General features: G+C 44.1%; 1 protein-coding gene and 1 long non-coding RNA gene across 9 annotated transcripts in view; one reads left to right on the top strand and one right to left on the bottom strand.

The window, feature by feature from the left end:
- Positions 1–8047, bottom strand: part of LOC133236023 (liprin-alpha-1-like) — a 34260-nt gene extending 26213 nt beyond the window's left edge. For 4 of the 8 annotated variants that reach the window (XM_061397758.1, XM_061397761.1, XM_061397763.1 and 1 more), the window contains exons 1-3: positions 1980–2288; positions 695–790; positions 59–223 (exon numbers count right to left, since the gene is read on the bottom strand). In XM_061397758.1, coding sequence (XP_061253742.1) covers positions 59–223; positions 695–790; positions 1980–2096 — 378 coding nt within the window. In that variant the 5' untranslated portion in view covers positions 2097–2288. Of the gene's footprint in view, positions 1–58; positions 224–694; positions 791–1979; positions 2289–7937 lie in introns of those variants that run through there. The other 4 variants (XM_061397765.1, XM_061397760.1, XM_061397762.1 and 1 more) reach the window with 4 other exon arrangements.
- On the top strand, positions 2418–3327 carry LOC133236026 (uncharacterized). Its single transcript, XR_009732705.1, has 2 exons — positions 2418–2507; positions 3200–3327. It is a non-coding gene; the product is annotated as an uncharacterized LOC133236026 (long non-coding RNA).
- Positions 8048–15956: the final 7909 nt, after the last annotated feature.

Raw genomic sequence — 15956 nt, 5'->3', positions numbered from 1 at the left:
ATCATCCGCCTAACAAGGCAGCAAGTGTACAAATCCAGGACGGCCGGATGGCTGGTACCTTCTCGTCCAGGGCCTTGTGGTGTTCAAAGAGCAATTTCAGCGCCCTGAGCACCTCCACCTCACTCCTCATGCCGGCTGGGGACTGCGCCTGCCGCTTGCCTGCTGTCATCCCGACGGGTGGAATATATCGCGAAACCAGGCACTCCAGGTGCTCCAGCAGCAGCTGCAGGGCAGGGCCAAAGGAACACCTTCAACCTCATGCTCGAACTCCGGGCTGATAACTCCTCTCAGCCTCACGCTATAGCCGGAAACATGCTAAGGCACGTCGGAATCCTGCCAGTTCAGTCGAAAGTTAGAGTGGACTTCCCCAGGGGCCCAGTAGTTAAGACTCCACACTTCTTCAAGGATCATGGGTTTTAACCCCTGGTTGGGGAACTAAGATCCCACACAAAGTGTAGCATGGACAAAAATGTAAGTTAAGAGAACTCCCCCCTCATATGTACTAAAATTACATTAGCTCTCATCAGAAATTTGAAGCAAGGTATGAGAACCCAGAACTTGATCCACCCTGGTCTGTTCAGTGGGAAGATGTGGAAAATGACTTGAAAATCAGACAAAGTTTAAAGACAGCACACGGAGGCCAGCGGTGACCCCCGCGGGGCAAATGTCAACACGTGAGAATCCCCCTACTGACCCTGGTGTTGTTTCTCTCAGCTTTCAGCTGAGCGATTTCCTCTTTGCATTTGCAAAGCTGCTCCCTGTAGGTGTATTCTTCGGGAGTTGGAAATTCCTAGAAAACAGTTAAAGGAGAAACTAAATGCAAACATAAATTAAAAAGAGAGCGAGACTGTGAAGACTGACCCTGTCAAGTCTCTCCAGGCTCCACACAAAGGATCTCCATGCCCCTCCAGAGAAGAGGGGTCCACTGACCCCAAGACCACACAGACCACCACAACTCAGACCGGCCTTCAGCCTCCACCTCGACCTGGCAGGCACGTGGCAGGAGAGAACCTGGAATCCAAGCCTGCCTTCTCAAGACCCAGGGACATTTGAGAAACTTTCCAAAACGTAAACCTAACAACAAAGTGGATAAAGAGATTCTTAAACGACACACAGGCCTGGAGCCACTGGGGAAAGTGAAGAAAAAAAGGAAGGTCTACAAGGCCACGAGGCTTTGGAGTGTTCCTCTGGGAAAAAGGCAGATGGCACCTCAAAGCCATCTGTTAGCCTCACTCCACAGAAGCCACCCAGTCATTCAATCAACTGGTTAAAATGTTAAATTTATGTTATATGTACTTTACCACAATTTGCATGCATGCGGGGCCGTCCACGTGGTGAACTTGCTCAAACTGAACCACACGGAGTCTTTCGTTCTTCTATTTTTCTTTGCAGAAATTAAAACAATCCTGGGCTACGTATCCACTACTACATACTGAGTATTCAGCACCCAGAACAGTGCCCAGCACTTGTAAGAGGCATGTAGTAGACATGTGTAGCTATGAGGGTGTATGTCATACACGTAAGCAGTAGGTACCTGTCATTAAAATACTGGACACACTGGTCTGTGCTTTGTAACATGGGAGACATTAACGGGCTTAGCCGTTCTGCTTCAAGGACTGACTCTCTAGCTCGATCCTCATGCCCCAGAGATTCCTCCAGCCCGTATATCCTTTCTTTGCAAGAAGGGAGACATTAAGGGCCTTACCCTTTCTGCTTCAAGGACTGACTCTATAGCTCAGTCCATGTGCCCCAGTGACTTCTCCAGCCAGTGTTTGCCTTCTTGTGGGGCCCCCGCCCATCCTCCATGCAGCAACTGCACAACCTCTTACAAGGTAAACCTGCTGGGGTCGATCCTGCCCACTAAGGCCAGAATGCCCTGGCCGGCAGGGCCCACAACCATGCTAACAAAATGAAACACAACCCCAATGCTTCGCCAGGTGAGGGCCAATCTGACGGGCCCAGCCCCCGGCTGCTCTCACCTCAGGCCGCTCTGCTTCCAGGACGTGGGCCGAGGCCAAGTCCTTCCTAGTCTTCGCCTTTGCCTTGGGGTTGCAGCGCTGGAATAACGCCCAAAGGCGGGCCCTTCTGTGACCCATCCTCGCGGATAGGGGCAGCCCCCGACTCGGGGGCAACCACTGTTTAACGGTAGGATACCTCGGCTACCGAGCTATCACCACCAATCTCACACTACGACCACCACTCTCACACACACTGCTCTCACACACCACTCTCACACACACCGTTCTCACACTATGACCACTGCTCTCACACTATGACCACCAAATGGCATGAAGGCTCCACCTCCAGCACATCTCCCAGGAGCCCAGAACTGGAACCCACTCGGTCACAAGAGGCTCCGTGGCAACAGGGGGGCTGGGCTCAGGTCCACTGTCAAGGGTGCAGAGAGGGGGGAGGGGCTGCCAAAAAGACAACAATTGAGTGTGGAGTGCAGGAGAAGGCAGGCTGTGCCCACAGCTCAGGCCCCCTGTCAAACACGACCCTGCAAGGTACTGGGTCACAGTCGAACCAACCAGTATAAACTCCTTCAGAAACCACCACCCCTGGGAATGAGCACGTCTTCTAAGTGGGCTTCTGCCCCCTCTACCCCCCAAACAAGCCTCCAGTGAGGCTACTGAAAGGGCAGCCCTGAACTCAAGGGCGTCCCCAGAACCCATTCAGCTGAGGAGGACTCACCATGCTAGCTGCCCCTCACTCTCACCCTGAGCTCGGTCCTCCCTGTCAGACTCCCTCACTCGAGCTCAGCAAGGGCTTGACCAACCTCACTCCAGGCACTTAAAATGAACCCACAGTGGGTACAGGGGTTCATTCAACCTGCTGTGAACTCGCCCTCTTTACTTCGACCCTCGGCTGCCAGAAGACTCTGCCCCGTGGGGACTGCATGGTGGAGGTTCAGGGGTGTCCCTGCCTCGAGCCGCAACAGCCAGTGCCTCCCAGACCCCGCCTGAGTCTCCCACCCCTCTCCTGGCTCCACTCCCACCCTCGCGGTTCTCCACTCGCCAGGGCACAGGCCACTTGCTCCTGGCTCAGCCTGGACCTCTGCTGTCATTTGAGGACCTCGGTCCACAGGGTGCTTGGGGTCCTATATCCACCCATCTCAGCAATTACACACTCTGGGAGAGACAGGGTACAGTTTGGGGTCCTGCCCGCAGTTCACCCTGAACACGTTCTCTTTTTTTAGCTTTATCTACTGGAGTTCTCTGAGATGTGTTCTTAAAACATCAACTGTTGCTTTCAAAAAGACTGTAAGGTCACTGTGCTCAACTTTACGAATAAAATCTTCATTTTCCACCTTAAAGTGAAACTGGAGGGAAGACTAAAAGCAGTCATTTTTTCAAACTGAAAAAGAAAACCCACATGTGACCATGTCACAGAATACAGGTCACGTAACCCCTCCCTCCTCAGCCTTGGCCTCCACCACCAGCAGCCCGGCATTGCAAGGCCTGCCCTGGGCCGGCAGGGGCAAGGGCAGAGGGGAGACCGGCTCCTCTGTCTCCAGGCCGCGTGGGCCGCCTGCTCCACCTCCTTCCCAAGTTCACGTGGCACTGAAACAGCCCAGGCAAGCTGGGGACTCTGACCAGAAACACAACCATGGGTACCAAGCAAGGACCCCTGGTTCTTGTTTTCCCTGGTATCAAATAAACTTGATCAAGACAATTACTGTGACTGTTACATGTGGCTTCAGATGACAGAAGACCCCCCCCTCCCCCAGGGTGTCTCCACTTCCAGTGACAGACGCAAGCATCTTGTAGGTCAGCCTACCAAGAGCTAGAAAAGCTAAATAAGGTTTAAAAGAGGTCCTTAGGCAGCCACAATCCAAGATTTCAAACAAAAGCGAAGCTCGGTGAGGGAGCTGGAGACTGAGAGGGCCGCTCGTTCCCTCGGGGCATCTGAGCAAAGCTGACTCTGTGAAGAAAAGGAAGGGAAAAAGTCAAGCAGAGGGGGCTGGCTAACACAGCTCTGGAGGGTTCCTTGGGCTGTGGAGACAAAAAGTCAAGTGCAGGCCTGACGAGTCAGTCCGGATGTCAGAAAACGTACCCAACACTCTGCCCAAACCGGCTGAGCGCTGACTATCAGTCACCTCGTGGTGCTCAGGAGAGACGGTGGGCTTCAGGACCTGCCGAGAACGCGGGGCCCTGGGAGGCACCCCAGGCTTCCAGACACTGGAGACGCTGGAAAGCTCCTCCCTGGGGTCGGGGGGGAAGGTGGGTGAAGGCTGCTGAGACTGAGCTTAAAAGGACCCCCAAGCCTCAAGTCCCTCAGGCCCTGAGTGAACAGACAGCTCTGTCCCCACTGGAGGTCTGCGTCAGAGGAAACTCTGGAGAAGGCAGCATCACTCAGAACCTCTAGGGTTTTCCAAACATAATGTCCAACATGCAACCAAAGAAGCAAAAGAGGGTGTAACAACAAACAGGACCAAGAGAAAAAGAACTGAACCAGATCCAGAGGTATGAGATATATATCAGCGTATCAGAGGTATGCTAGAGGTATCAGATGCAAATGTCACCTGTTCAAAAATATACTTGACAAAAGGAAAAATTTCTGAGAATCAAAACCAATCTAGAACTTTACAATAACAGTGACTGAATTTAAGAACTCAGTCTCTGGCCTTAACATCAGATTGGACGTAGCTGACGAGACGATCAGTGAACTGAAGAACGGATCGGTTACAATATATATATAAGAGGGAAAAGGGATAGAATGTATTGAAGGAATCTGTTGTTAAACTATGTTGTTAAAAACTATAAATGGGGACCCTCATGGTGGAGAAAAGACAGAAAGGGGAATAAGAAATGCCTCCAGGGGTTGAAACTAAAGAGCCTCTTAGTGAAAGTGAAAGGGGAGAGTGAAAAAGCTGGCATAAAACTCAACATTCGAAAAATGAAGATCATAGCATCCAGCCCCATCACTTCATGGCAAATAAATGGGGAAACAGTGGAAACAGTGACACACTTTATTTTCTTGGGCTCCGAAATTCCTGCAGATGGTGAAATTAAAAGATGCTTGCTCCTCGGAAGGAAACCTATGACAAATCTAGACAGCATATTAAAAAGCAGAGACATTACTCTGCCAACAAAGGTTCATTTAGTCAAAGCTATGGTTTTTCCAGTAGTCATGCATGGATGTGAGAGTTGGCCCATGAAGAAGGCTGAATGCCAAAGAATCAATGCTTCTGAACTGGGGAGTTGGAGAAGACTCTTGAGAGCCCCATGGACTACTAGGAGATCCAATCAGTCAGTCAATCCTAATGCAAATCAGTCCTGAATATTCATTGGAAAGACTGATGCTGAAGCTCCAATACTTTGGCCACCTGATGCAAAGAGCTGACTCATTGGAAAAGAACCTGATGATGGGGAAGACTGAAGGCAGGAGGAGAAGGGGACGACAGAGGATGAGCTGGTTGGATGGCATCACCGACTCGATGGACATGAGCTTGAGCAAGCTCCAGGAGTTGGTGATGGACAGGGAAGCCTGGCGTGCTGCAGCCCATGGGGTTGCAACGGGTCAGACACGGAGCGACTGAACTGACTGACAGGGACAGTGGTAAGAGTTGGTTCAAGAATCAGACCATTGAGTCAAAAATGAAAACCACACATTGGTTTCAGCAGCTCTGCAGGTGCCTAAGGCAAGAAGCAAATGTTCAAGCACTCAGAGGAAAAAGGGTGTGGCTTTTAACGGCACAACAACACTGAGAGCTGACTTTCCAAGAACAAGGAAGTCAGAAGATAATGGACTGGCATCTGTAAAATGCTGAGAAACAAATAACCACCAACCTGGAATTCTACATCCAACAAAAACTCTCTTCGAAAGTGAAAGCAAAATAGAGACTTTGAGGGCAAATGGAAATGAGACAACTCATCACCCACACACATGAACTAAAAAAAAATATTAAGGCAGTGCTTTGGGAAAAAGAAAAGTAGTCTCTGATGGAAATATAAAAAACAAGTAAAGACCAACAATGAGGTAACTGTGAGGGTAAATACTAACTCTACAAAACAATGATGTTAATGCCAAAAATATATCTAACCGTTTAAAGTGTGACAGTGACAAGGAGGAAACAGTCGTGTCAGGGAGGCAGTAAGAGTACTAAGTTAGACTTGAATGTAAAACACACACTGTGTCTGCAAATGTACACCCAACAACCTGACAGAGGAGCACAGAACTAGAGAAACACTTCATACTTCTAAAAGAAGGCAAGAGCAAAAAACACAGACTAGGTGGGACAAACAGAAATCACACAGCAACATGGTGTCTACACACTGAAATATCAACATTATAAACAGAGCCAATACTCAAACTGATTCCAGTGAAAACTATACACTATTCAGAGGTACATGTTAAGATGGAAGGTCTTTTAGACAGGTGAAAGTAAAAGATACCCAAGCTAACACGGACAGAAAACTGATGTGGCAACATCACTGTCAAATAGTGTCTAAAGAAAGAAGCATTACTAGCAATAAAAAAGAACATCTCATACTGATACAAGTTCAGTCTAGCAAGAAGATGAGGATTCTAAACTTGAATGTACCTAATAACATAACCTCAAAATATCAATACATAAAAACTGACAGAAATAGAAAAGGAGTAACAGCCGAGTTCATAATCCCAGTGGGAGACGTTAAAGACACATCTCTCGTGGAACTGGGCTCCCTGGTATGTAGTCACCTGCAACCATGAAGTACCTGAAATGTGGCTGGCTCTACAATGAGATGCGCTGCAAGCCTGAAACACATGCTGGATTTTAAAGACTTAGCATGAAAAAAAGAACGTGAACTATTGCATTAGGTTTTATCATGTTGATTACACACTGAAATGATAATATTTGGGGTGTGTTAAAATAAAATATATTACAGGTAATTTCACCTACTTCTGCTTTTACTCAACGTGGCTACTGGAAGCTGAATTACATGAGTGACAAACCTGATGTAATTGATACACACGGAACACTGCATTCCCACTGATACATATTATTTTCAAGAGCCCAACGAACATATAACAAAAAGAACATGTAGTGGGCTATTAGGAAAGCTCGAATTATTTCAAAAGACTGAAACAATGCAGAGTATACTTAGGGACTGCAATGGGCTGACAGTTTATGGGCCCTCAAACTTCACCCCGCACGTGGTGATGATCCTAGGAGGCAGGCACTCTGGGAGGGGTCAGGCCAGGAAGGAATGGGCTCCCGTGCTGCGAGGACAGGGAGAAGCAGCAGGCAGTCTAGGAACCAGGAAACATGACTCACCAGACGTGGCACCTGCTGATGATCTTGGGACTCCCCAGCCTCCAGGACTACAAGAAACAACTTTCTGTTGTTTATCAGCTAGTCTACGGGATTTACAACAGTAGCCCAAAAAGACAGGGCTCTTGGATAGTGAAAAAGACAGGGCTCTTTGATAGTGAAGGACAGGGAAGCCTGGCGTGCTGCGGTTCATGGGTCACAAAGAGTCGGACACGACTTAACGAATGACCACCACCACCACCACCACCACCAGTTGATCTGAGTTAAGACTAAAACGGAATTCATGGCTTAGGCTATTTAGTCTGTTTCACACAGGCCAAAATGACTCACATATTTTAAAGTATTTATCCAAAAGTGCCCCTTGATAGCATTTTACAGCCTGTACATAATAGGATGAATACTTTTAAAATAAATTTAATAGTCTATACTTCTAAAATATAATATTTCAAAATATTTTCCTATAAGAGACTTTGAATATTTTTTCAGTAACTCTCCCTCTTTCCCTCTATGACAGGCACTGAACAATGTTGAGGAAAAATCAGTTTGGTGCTAGGAAGTCACAGGCAGGATACTTACCAACTTGAAAGATTAGTAGCAGAAAAAAAAAAGATTAGTAGTATATACTATATATTCATAGAGAATTACTTGCTGTCATTAATGTTGGAAGAGCAAAACATACCCATTTCCTTATGGTCCTTTCATAAACAATGCTTCTCTAGTTTGTCTTTTAAACACATCAACAGTGTTTCTCTAGTTCTGTGCTCCTCTGTCAGGTCCTTCTGTTATTGTCTGGTGAAGGGGAAACACTGTTATCAGAAAATGAAACTAAAATTATAAGTTAGATATGATGTTATTGTTCTACTTTTGTATGTTTCTGAATCAAGATTAGATAAACAACAGATGGGCTGCCTTCTGTGGCTGAAAATAGAAATAATGGGTTGTTTGTTTTCTACACAAATAATTTTTTTTTAATTCTACAAATGGCTCTAAGGTGAACTCGACAGTCTTGGCTAAGCTGCTTCTATTACGGTAACACATTTCTATTATTGAAACACAGGTTCTAGTATCAAAATTCCTTGGGACATAGATCATTGGATTAGATGGATGAAAGAGAAAAAAATGAAGGGGGAAACTTTAGGAAAGGAAACATGTTCTTTTGAAAATCAGTGTTTAAAAGACAAAATGATGATTCTAATACAGAATATAAGAACAATTCTTTTTTAAACCTCAGGAATTATGTACTTGCCACAACAGAATAATGAAATTTTTCTTTGTGTATGGCATTCTAGTAAGAGGCTTAACTTTATTTTCTCATTTAATCTTCACAGCCACCTATGAGGTAGATATTACTGTATTTAACATATTATTCCCTATATTTCCATGAGGAAACTGAGACTCAAAGTGTTACAGATGGGACTGTAAACCCCATGTTCTTAATAAATATGTTACATGTGAATGGCTTTCTAGAAATATCAACAAACTTTGAAATGTGTAACTCTTTCATAAAATGCTTTGAGCCTCTTAGAAGCCCCTAAATAAATAGGAAGATGTGGGAAAACAGAAATGAATATTCTCTGTAAAAACAAAAAATAATGCCTGAAGAAACATATAAAATACAAAATAATTATGTGTAATAATAAAATGATAAAGACAGGAGTCAGAGGAACACTAATGGGAGAGTGATCCAAGTTATTATTTGTATTAGAATACTGTAAGTCAAGAGTACATATCATAATTTCTGGGGTAAGCAATAAAAGAATGCACAACTAACTAGGTAATCAGAGAGAGAAATACAATAATACAAAAGAAGTCAAGACAGGAGAGAGAAAAAGAAAAACAGTTTGGAAAAACTGAAATCGAATAATAAGATGGCAGATATTAACCCAAGTACATCACCAATTGCATTATATATAAATGAACTATCGACTACATAAGAGAGTAAGATTGCTGGACTAGGTACAAAAAAAATTTGCTGATAGGAATGTAAAATGAGGCAACCACTATGGAGAACAGTCTGGTGACTATTCAAGCAGTTAAACATAAAACTGCCACGCGATCCAGAATTCCACTCCTAGGAATATACCCCAAATAATTTTAAATCATGTCTAAGCAAAAATAATCCTGCTTATTTAACTTCTATGCAGAGTACATCATGTGAAATGCCAGACTGGACAAAACACAAGCCGGAATCAAGATTGCTGGGAGAAATATCAATAACCTCAGACGTGCAGATGACACGACCCTTACGGCAGAAAGCAAAGAAGGACCAAAGAGCCTCTGGATGAAAAGTGAAAGAGGAGAGTGAAAAAGTTGGCTTACAACTCAACATTCAGAAAACTAAGATCACGGCATCCAGTCCCATCACTTCATGGCAAATAGACAGGAAAACAATGGAAACAGTGACAGACTATTTTGGGGGCCTCCAAAATCACTGCAGATGCTGACTGCATCCATGATATTAAAAGACACTTGCTCCTTGGAAGAAAAGTTATGATCATCTTAGACGGCATATTAAAAAGCAGAGGCATTACTTACCAACAAAGGTCCGTCTCATCAAAGCTGTAGTTTTTCCAGTAGTCATGTATGGATGTGAGAAATGAACTATAAAGAAAGCTGAGTGCCAAAGAATTGAGGCTTTTGAACTATGGTGTTGAAGAAGACTCGTGAGAGTCCCTTGGACGGCAAGGAGATCAAACCACTCTATCATAAAGGAAATCAGTCCTGAATATTCACTGGAAGGACTGATGCTGAAGCTGAAACTCCAAAACTGTGGCCACCTGATGGGAAGAACTGATTCACTGGGAAAGACCTTGATGCTGGGAAAGATTGAAGACGGGACGAGAAGGGGACGACAGAGGATGAGATGGTTGGATGGCATCACCGACTAAATGGACAGAAGTTTGAGCAAGCTCTGGCAGTTGGTGATGGACAGGGAGGCCTGGCATGCTACAGTCCATGGGGTCGCAGAGAGTTGGACACGGCTGAGCGACTGACCTGAACTGAAGCAAAAATGTGCATATGAATGTTCATAACAGAGCAGTGTTATTCATAATAACCCTAAAGAGCAAAATAAAGCAAAAGCAAGCAAAGGAAACGAAATAACAAAGAAGAGAAGTCAATGACACTGAAATCAGAAAATCAATTTTTTTTAATATTTTATTTTATTTATTTATTTTTTTAAAATCACACAACCCAAGAGCTGGTTCTTTGAAAACTTTAGTACAATTGATAAGGTTCTAGTACAAATGATTTAAAACGACAGAGAAACACAACTTAACCAATATCAAGAATGAAAAAGAGGGTATCACTAGAGACCATACTGACATTAAAAATATAATAAGGAAGGACTTCCCTAGTGGCCCAGTGGTTAAGAATCTGCCTGCCAATGCAGGGGACATGGGTTCAATCCCTGGTCCAGGAAATTCCCTCATGCTTCAGAGTGACATGCCCATGTGCCACAACTACTGAAGCCCACACACTCTGCAGCCCAGGCTCTGCAACAAGAGAAGCCACCACAATGAAAAGCCTAAAACAAAGAGTAGCCCCCACACTCTGCAACTAGGGAAAGACTGCACACAGCAATGAAAACCCAGCACAACCAAAACTAACTTTCACTTTCCAATAAAAATGTTAAAAATACCTAAGTAATATTACAAACAACTCTATGCATATAAACCAGACAATTTAGATGAAGTAGACCAATTCCTCAGACTGCCAAAACTCACCCAAGATGAAACTGATAATATGAACAGTCCTGTAACGATTCAACAAATTGAATTTGTCGTTTAAAATCTCCTGAACAAAGATGTTCAGGCCTGATGCTTTCATTGGTAAAATCTAACAATTTTAAAGGGATACCAATTCTACACAATCTCTTCCAGAAAACAGCAGAGAACTAATCCAAACCAATTCTATGAAGTCCGGATTACTTAATATTCAGTTCAGTTTAGTTGCTCAGTCGTGTCCAACTCTTTGAGACCCCGTGGATTGCAGCAAGCCAGGTATCCTTGTCCATCAGCAACTCCCAGAGTTTACTCAAACTCATGTCCATTGAGTTGCTGATGCCATCCAACCGTCTCATCCTCTGTGGTCCCCCATCTCCTCCTGTCCCCCAATCCCTCCCAGCATCAGTCTTTTCAAATGAGTCAACTCTTCACATGAGGTGGCCAAAGTATTGGAGTTACAGCTTTAGCATCATTCCTTCCAAAGAACACCCAGGACTGATCTGCTTTAGAATGGACTGGTTGCATCTCCTTGCAGTCCAAGGGACTCTCAAGCGTCTTCTCCAACAGCACAGTTCAAAAGCATCAATTCTTTGGTGCTCCAAAAATCAAGACACTGTGGTATTGGTGGTGAAATAGGCACAAAGATCAACAAGACAGAATAGAGAACCCAAATATAAATCTATACAAGGACAGATAACTGATTTTTGAGGAAGAAGCAAAAGCAGTTCAATGGTGGAAGGACAGATAGCCTTCCCAACAAATGGTGCTTAAGCTATTGGATATTCACAGGCAAAAAAATGAAACTCACTTGATACAAATTAACTCAAAATTGATCATAGATTTAAATGTGAGACATAAAGCTATAAAACTTCAGAGAATTTGCAGACCCACTGAAGAATTCTTAGAAACGACACCAAAAATGCAGTCCCTAAAAGGAAAAAAACTTGGTAAACTGGACTTTGTCAAAATTTAAGACTTCTAGCCTCCTAGACTTTGTTAAAAGGCTGAAAAAGCAAGCTATAGACTAGAATAAACTATTTACAAACTATATTTCCAACAAAGGATTTGTATCTAGAATCTATAAAGAACTCTCAAAGCTCAAAAGTAAAAAGCAATTCAACTGAAAATGAACAATAGACATGAACAGACATTTTATCAAAGAAGATACATGAATGGCACATGAAGATGTTCAATATTATTAGTCATAAGGGAAATGCAAATTGAAATCATGTAAGATATCACATCATCTGAGAAAAGCTGAATAAAAAATAGTGAAAATACCAAACGGTGGTAAGAATGCTGAGAACATACGTCTCTCATACACTGCTGGTAGAATGTAAAATGGTAGAACTTCTATGGAAAATAGCTGAGTAGTTTCTTAAAAATTCAAATACATGCTTATCCTGCAACCCAGCAATCACACTCCTGGGCATTTATTTACATGAAAGGAAAATTTACGTCTGCACAGAAACCTGTACATGAATGTTCAGAGCGGCTTTACTTGCAATAGCAAAAAGCTGGAAACAACTCAGTATCCTTCAGTGAACGATTAAACAAACTGCAGAACATCTCTGTAACGGAATACTTCTCAGCAATTAAAAACAGTCACTACTGGTTCATGAAGCAACTTGGATGGGTCTCAAGGTATTATGCTAAACGAAAAAAGTCAATCTCAAAAGATTATACACTGTATGAATCTATTTATATAACATTCTTGACAAAATTATAGGGACAGAAAACAAATTAGTGGTTGCCTGGGAACAGGAAAGAGTGGTAGGGAGAAAGGAAGCACAAGAAAGATGTGGTGATAAAAACAGTTCTGTATCATTTTGGGGTTTTGTTTTCTTTTTGCCACGCTGGGGGTCTTGTGGGATCTCAGTTCCCCAACCAGGGATCTGAACTCGTGCCCCCTGCAGTGGAAGCACAGAATCCTAACCACTGGACTGCCAGGGAATTTCCACAGTATCTTAACCAAAGTGATGGCTCCATGAACTTATACATGTGATACAAATGCAAAGACAATAAAAATACATGGACATGTGCATATACAGACACAAAAATGAGTACATGTAAAAACGGGTGAAATATGATAACGGGCTAAAGAGTATACCTATGATAACTTTCCTTTTTTTTTTTTTAGATCACCTGTGCCTTTAAAACTTTTTATTTATTTATTTGGCTGTGCTGGGTCTTCACTGCTGAGTGCAGGCTTTCTCTAGCTGCAGTGAGTGGGGGCTACTCTCTGGTTGCAGTGTGCGGGCTTCTCATTGCAGCGGCTTCTCTTGTTGCAGAACACAGACTCTAGGGAATAGAGGCTTCAGTAGTTGTGGTACCTGGGCTCAGCTGTCCCGAAGCATGTGGGATCTTCCTGGATCAGGGATCAAACTGGTGCCCCTAGTATCAAACTGGCAGGAGGATGCTTAACCACTTGACCACTAGGGAAGTCCAAGGTCCCAGTTTTGATACTAATGGCTACATAAGATAGCAAGGCACAGTTCCCCAGCCCCCTGCCCCCAGTGAAACTAGCTACAGTATATAGAATTTCTACACGCCTTTAATTTCCTGAGCTGCTGCTGTTGCTAAGTCGCTTCAGTCGCATCCAACCCTGTGCGACCCCATAGATGGCAGCTCACCAGACTCCCCTGTCCCTGGGATTCTCCAGGCAAGAACACTGGAGTGGGTTGCCATTTCCTTCTCCAATGCATGAAAGGGAAAAGTGAAAGTGAGGTCGCTCAGTCGTGTCTGACTCTTGGCCAGCCCATGGCCTGCAGCCTACCAGGCTCCTCCATCCATGGGATTTTCCAGGCAAGAGTACTGGAGTGGGTTGCCATTGCCTTCTCCCTGTGAGTCTATAACTATTTTCAAGTTTAGGGATTCCCTGGTGGTCCAGTGGTTAAGAATCCACCTTGTAATGCAAGGGACACCAGTTCAATCCCTGGTCTGGGAAGATCCCACATGCCACAGGGCAACTGAGCCAGTGGGCCACAACTAGTGAGCCCGAGCTCTGGAGCCTGCAAGTTGCAACTATTAAGCCCACGCTCCATGACTACTGAAGCCTATGCACTTTCCAGCCTGTGCCCTGAAACAAGAGAAGCCCCTGCAACGGAGAAGCTCTTAAACCACAACTAGAGAAAGACTGTGCACAGCAACAAAGACCCAGTGCCACCAAAAAAAAAAAAAAAATTCAAAGCTTAAAAATGCATTATATTCACATGCTGATGTATGTACAGACATCATACATACAAGCATATGTATGCCTTAAGTAAGTCTCAAACTTGCTTAGTCCTCAACTATACAATACCAACTAATCTGATATTGATATGTTACCATGTTAGTAAAACCTGCATTTGTGAGCCCCATCATGAATTATAAAACTGACTTGAATCACCATTTTGTGCTGTTTGCACTGAGTATAAGGCTTTAAGTGTATGCTTCTGTCACTCACTAGCTCTAAGTATCTTGTGCTGTGGCTCAGCTAGCATTGATGGACACTCACTACAGGCTGGGCAGTGCTGTAAGTGCTTCACACACCTAACTTAATCTTCTCAACAATCCCATAAGGCAGGTACTATCATTAGTCATACCATTTGATAATAAATGTGAAGAAAAGAAGACACAGAAAGCTAAGTAGCTCGCCAAAGATCACAGAGCTACAAAGACAGTCCCAAGAGTTCAACCTTGGCATTCTTGTCCAGAGCCCTTGAGCTTATTAACCAGTTTGTTCTCTGTAACCTCTCTAAATTTCAGCTTTTCCTCTGTAAAGTGGTGTTAATATATATAGAAGTATTAAGGAGATCAAACCAGTCCAGTCAATCCTAAAGGGAATCAACCCTGAATATTCACTGCAAGGACTGATGCTGAAGCTCCAATACTTTGGCCACCTGATGTGAAGAGCCGACTCACTAGAAAAGACCCTGATGCTGGGAAAGACTGAGGGCAGGAGGACAAGGAGATGACAGAGGATGAGATGACTGGATGGCATCACAGACTCAATGGAGATGAGTTTGAGCAAATTCCGGGAGATGGTGAAGAACAGGGAAGCCTGGCATGCTGCGGTCCATGGGGTTGCAAAGAGTCAGACACAACTTAGCGACCGAACAACAACAACATATACAAATAAGAATATATAAAATAGGATACAGCTCCTAGTAAATGACAGCTTAAAAACAGATTAGGAAAGAGTTACAAATTAATAAACCTGCAGAAGGCCTATTTGATGGGCACCAGGAACCCTGCTCAATTCCCTGTGCTCAATCAACTACTAAGTGAAAAAGTCAATTGTCAACTGGAATGGTGTTTTTAAGAAGCAAAATAAAACATGCATTAAAATCTAAATCACAATTCTGGGTGAAAGAAACCAGACATAAAAAAGTACATTCATATAAAACTCTAGAAAATGAACACACTAATCCACAGTGACAGAAAGCCAATCAGTGGCTGTTTCTGCAGGGAGTCAACTCAGAGGGGTGGACTACAATGGGCACAGGGAAGTTTTGCAGCGTAGTAGTGTCAGTTGCCTGGAGAATCCCAGGGACGGGGAAGCCTGGTGGGCTGCCGTCGATGGGGTCGCACACAGTCGGACATGACTCAAGCGACCTAGCAGCAGCAGCAGTGTTAGTCGCTCAGTAGTGTTGGACTCTGTGCGACCCCACGGACTGCGGCTCACCAGGCTCCTCTGTCCATGGGATTCTCCACGCAACAATAGTGGAGTGGATTGCCATTCCCTTCTCCAGAGGATCTTCCCAATCCAGGAATCGAACCTGGGTCTCCTGCATTGCAGGCAGATTCTTTAGTGTCTGAGCCACAGGGAAGATCCCTAGGAAGCTTTTGAGGTGATGGAAATGTATGATATCTTGATAGTGATGATGGTTTCACAGATATATACTTCTGTCAAAACTCAAGCTGAACACTGTTCAATGGGTACAGTTAACTGTATACAAATCATACCTCAATACAATTATGTCAAAACAAAA

This window comes from Bos javanicus, chromosome 23 (assembly GCF_032452875.1).
Source record: "Bos javanicus breed banteng chromosome 23, ARS-OSU_banteng_1.0, whole genome shotgun sequence".
Lineage (NCBI taxonomy): Eukaryota > Metazoa > Chordata > Mammalia > Artiodactyla > Bovidae > Bos > Bos javanicus.
Note: the sequence above shows the minus strand (reverse complement) of the source record. Positions and strands in the feature narration are given on the sequence as shown.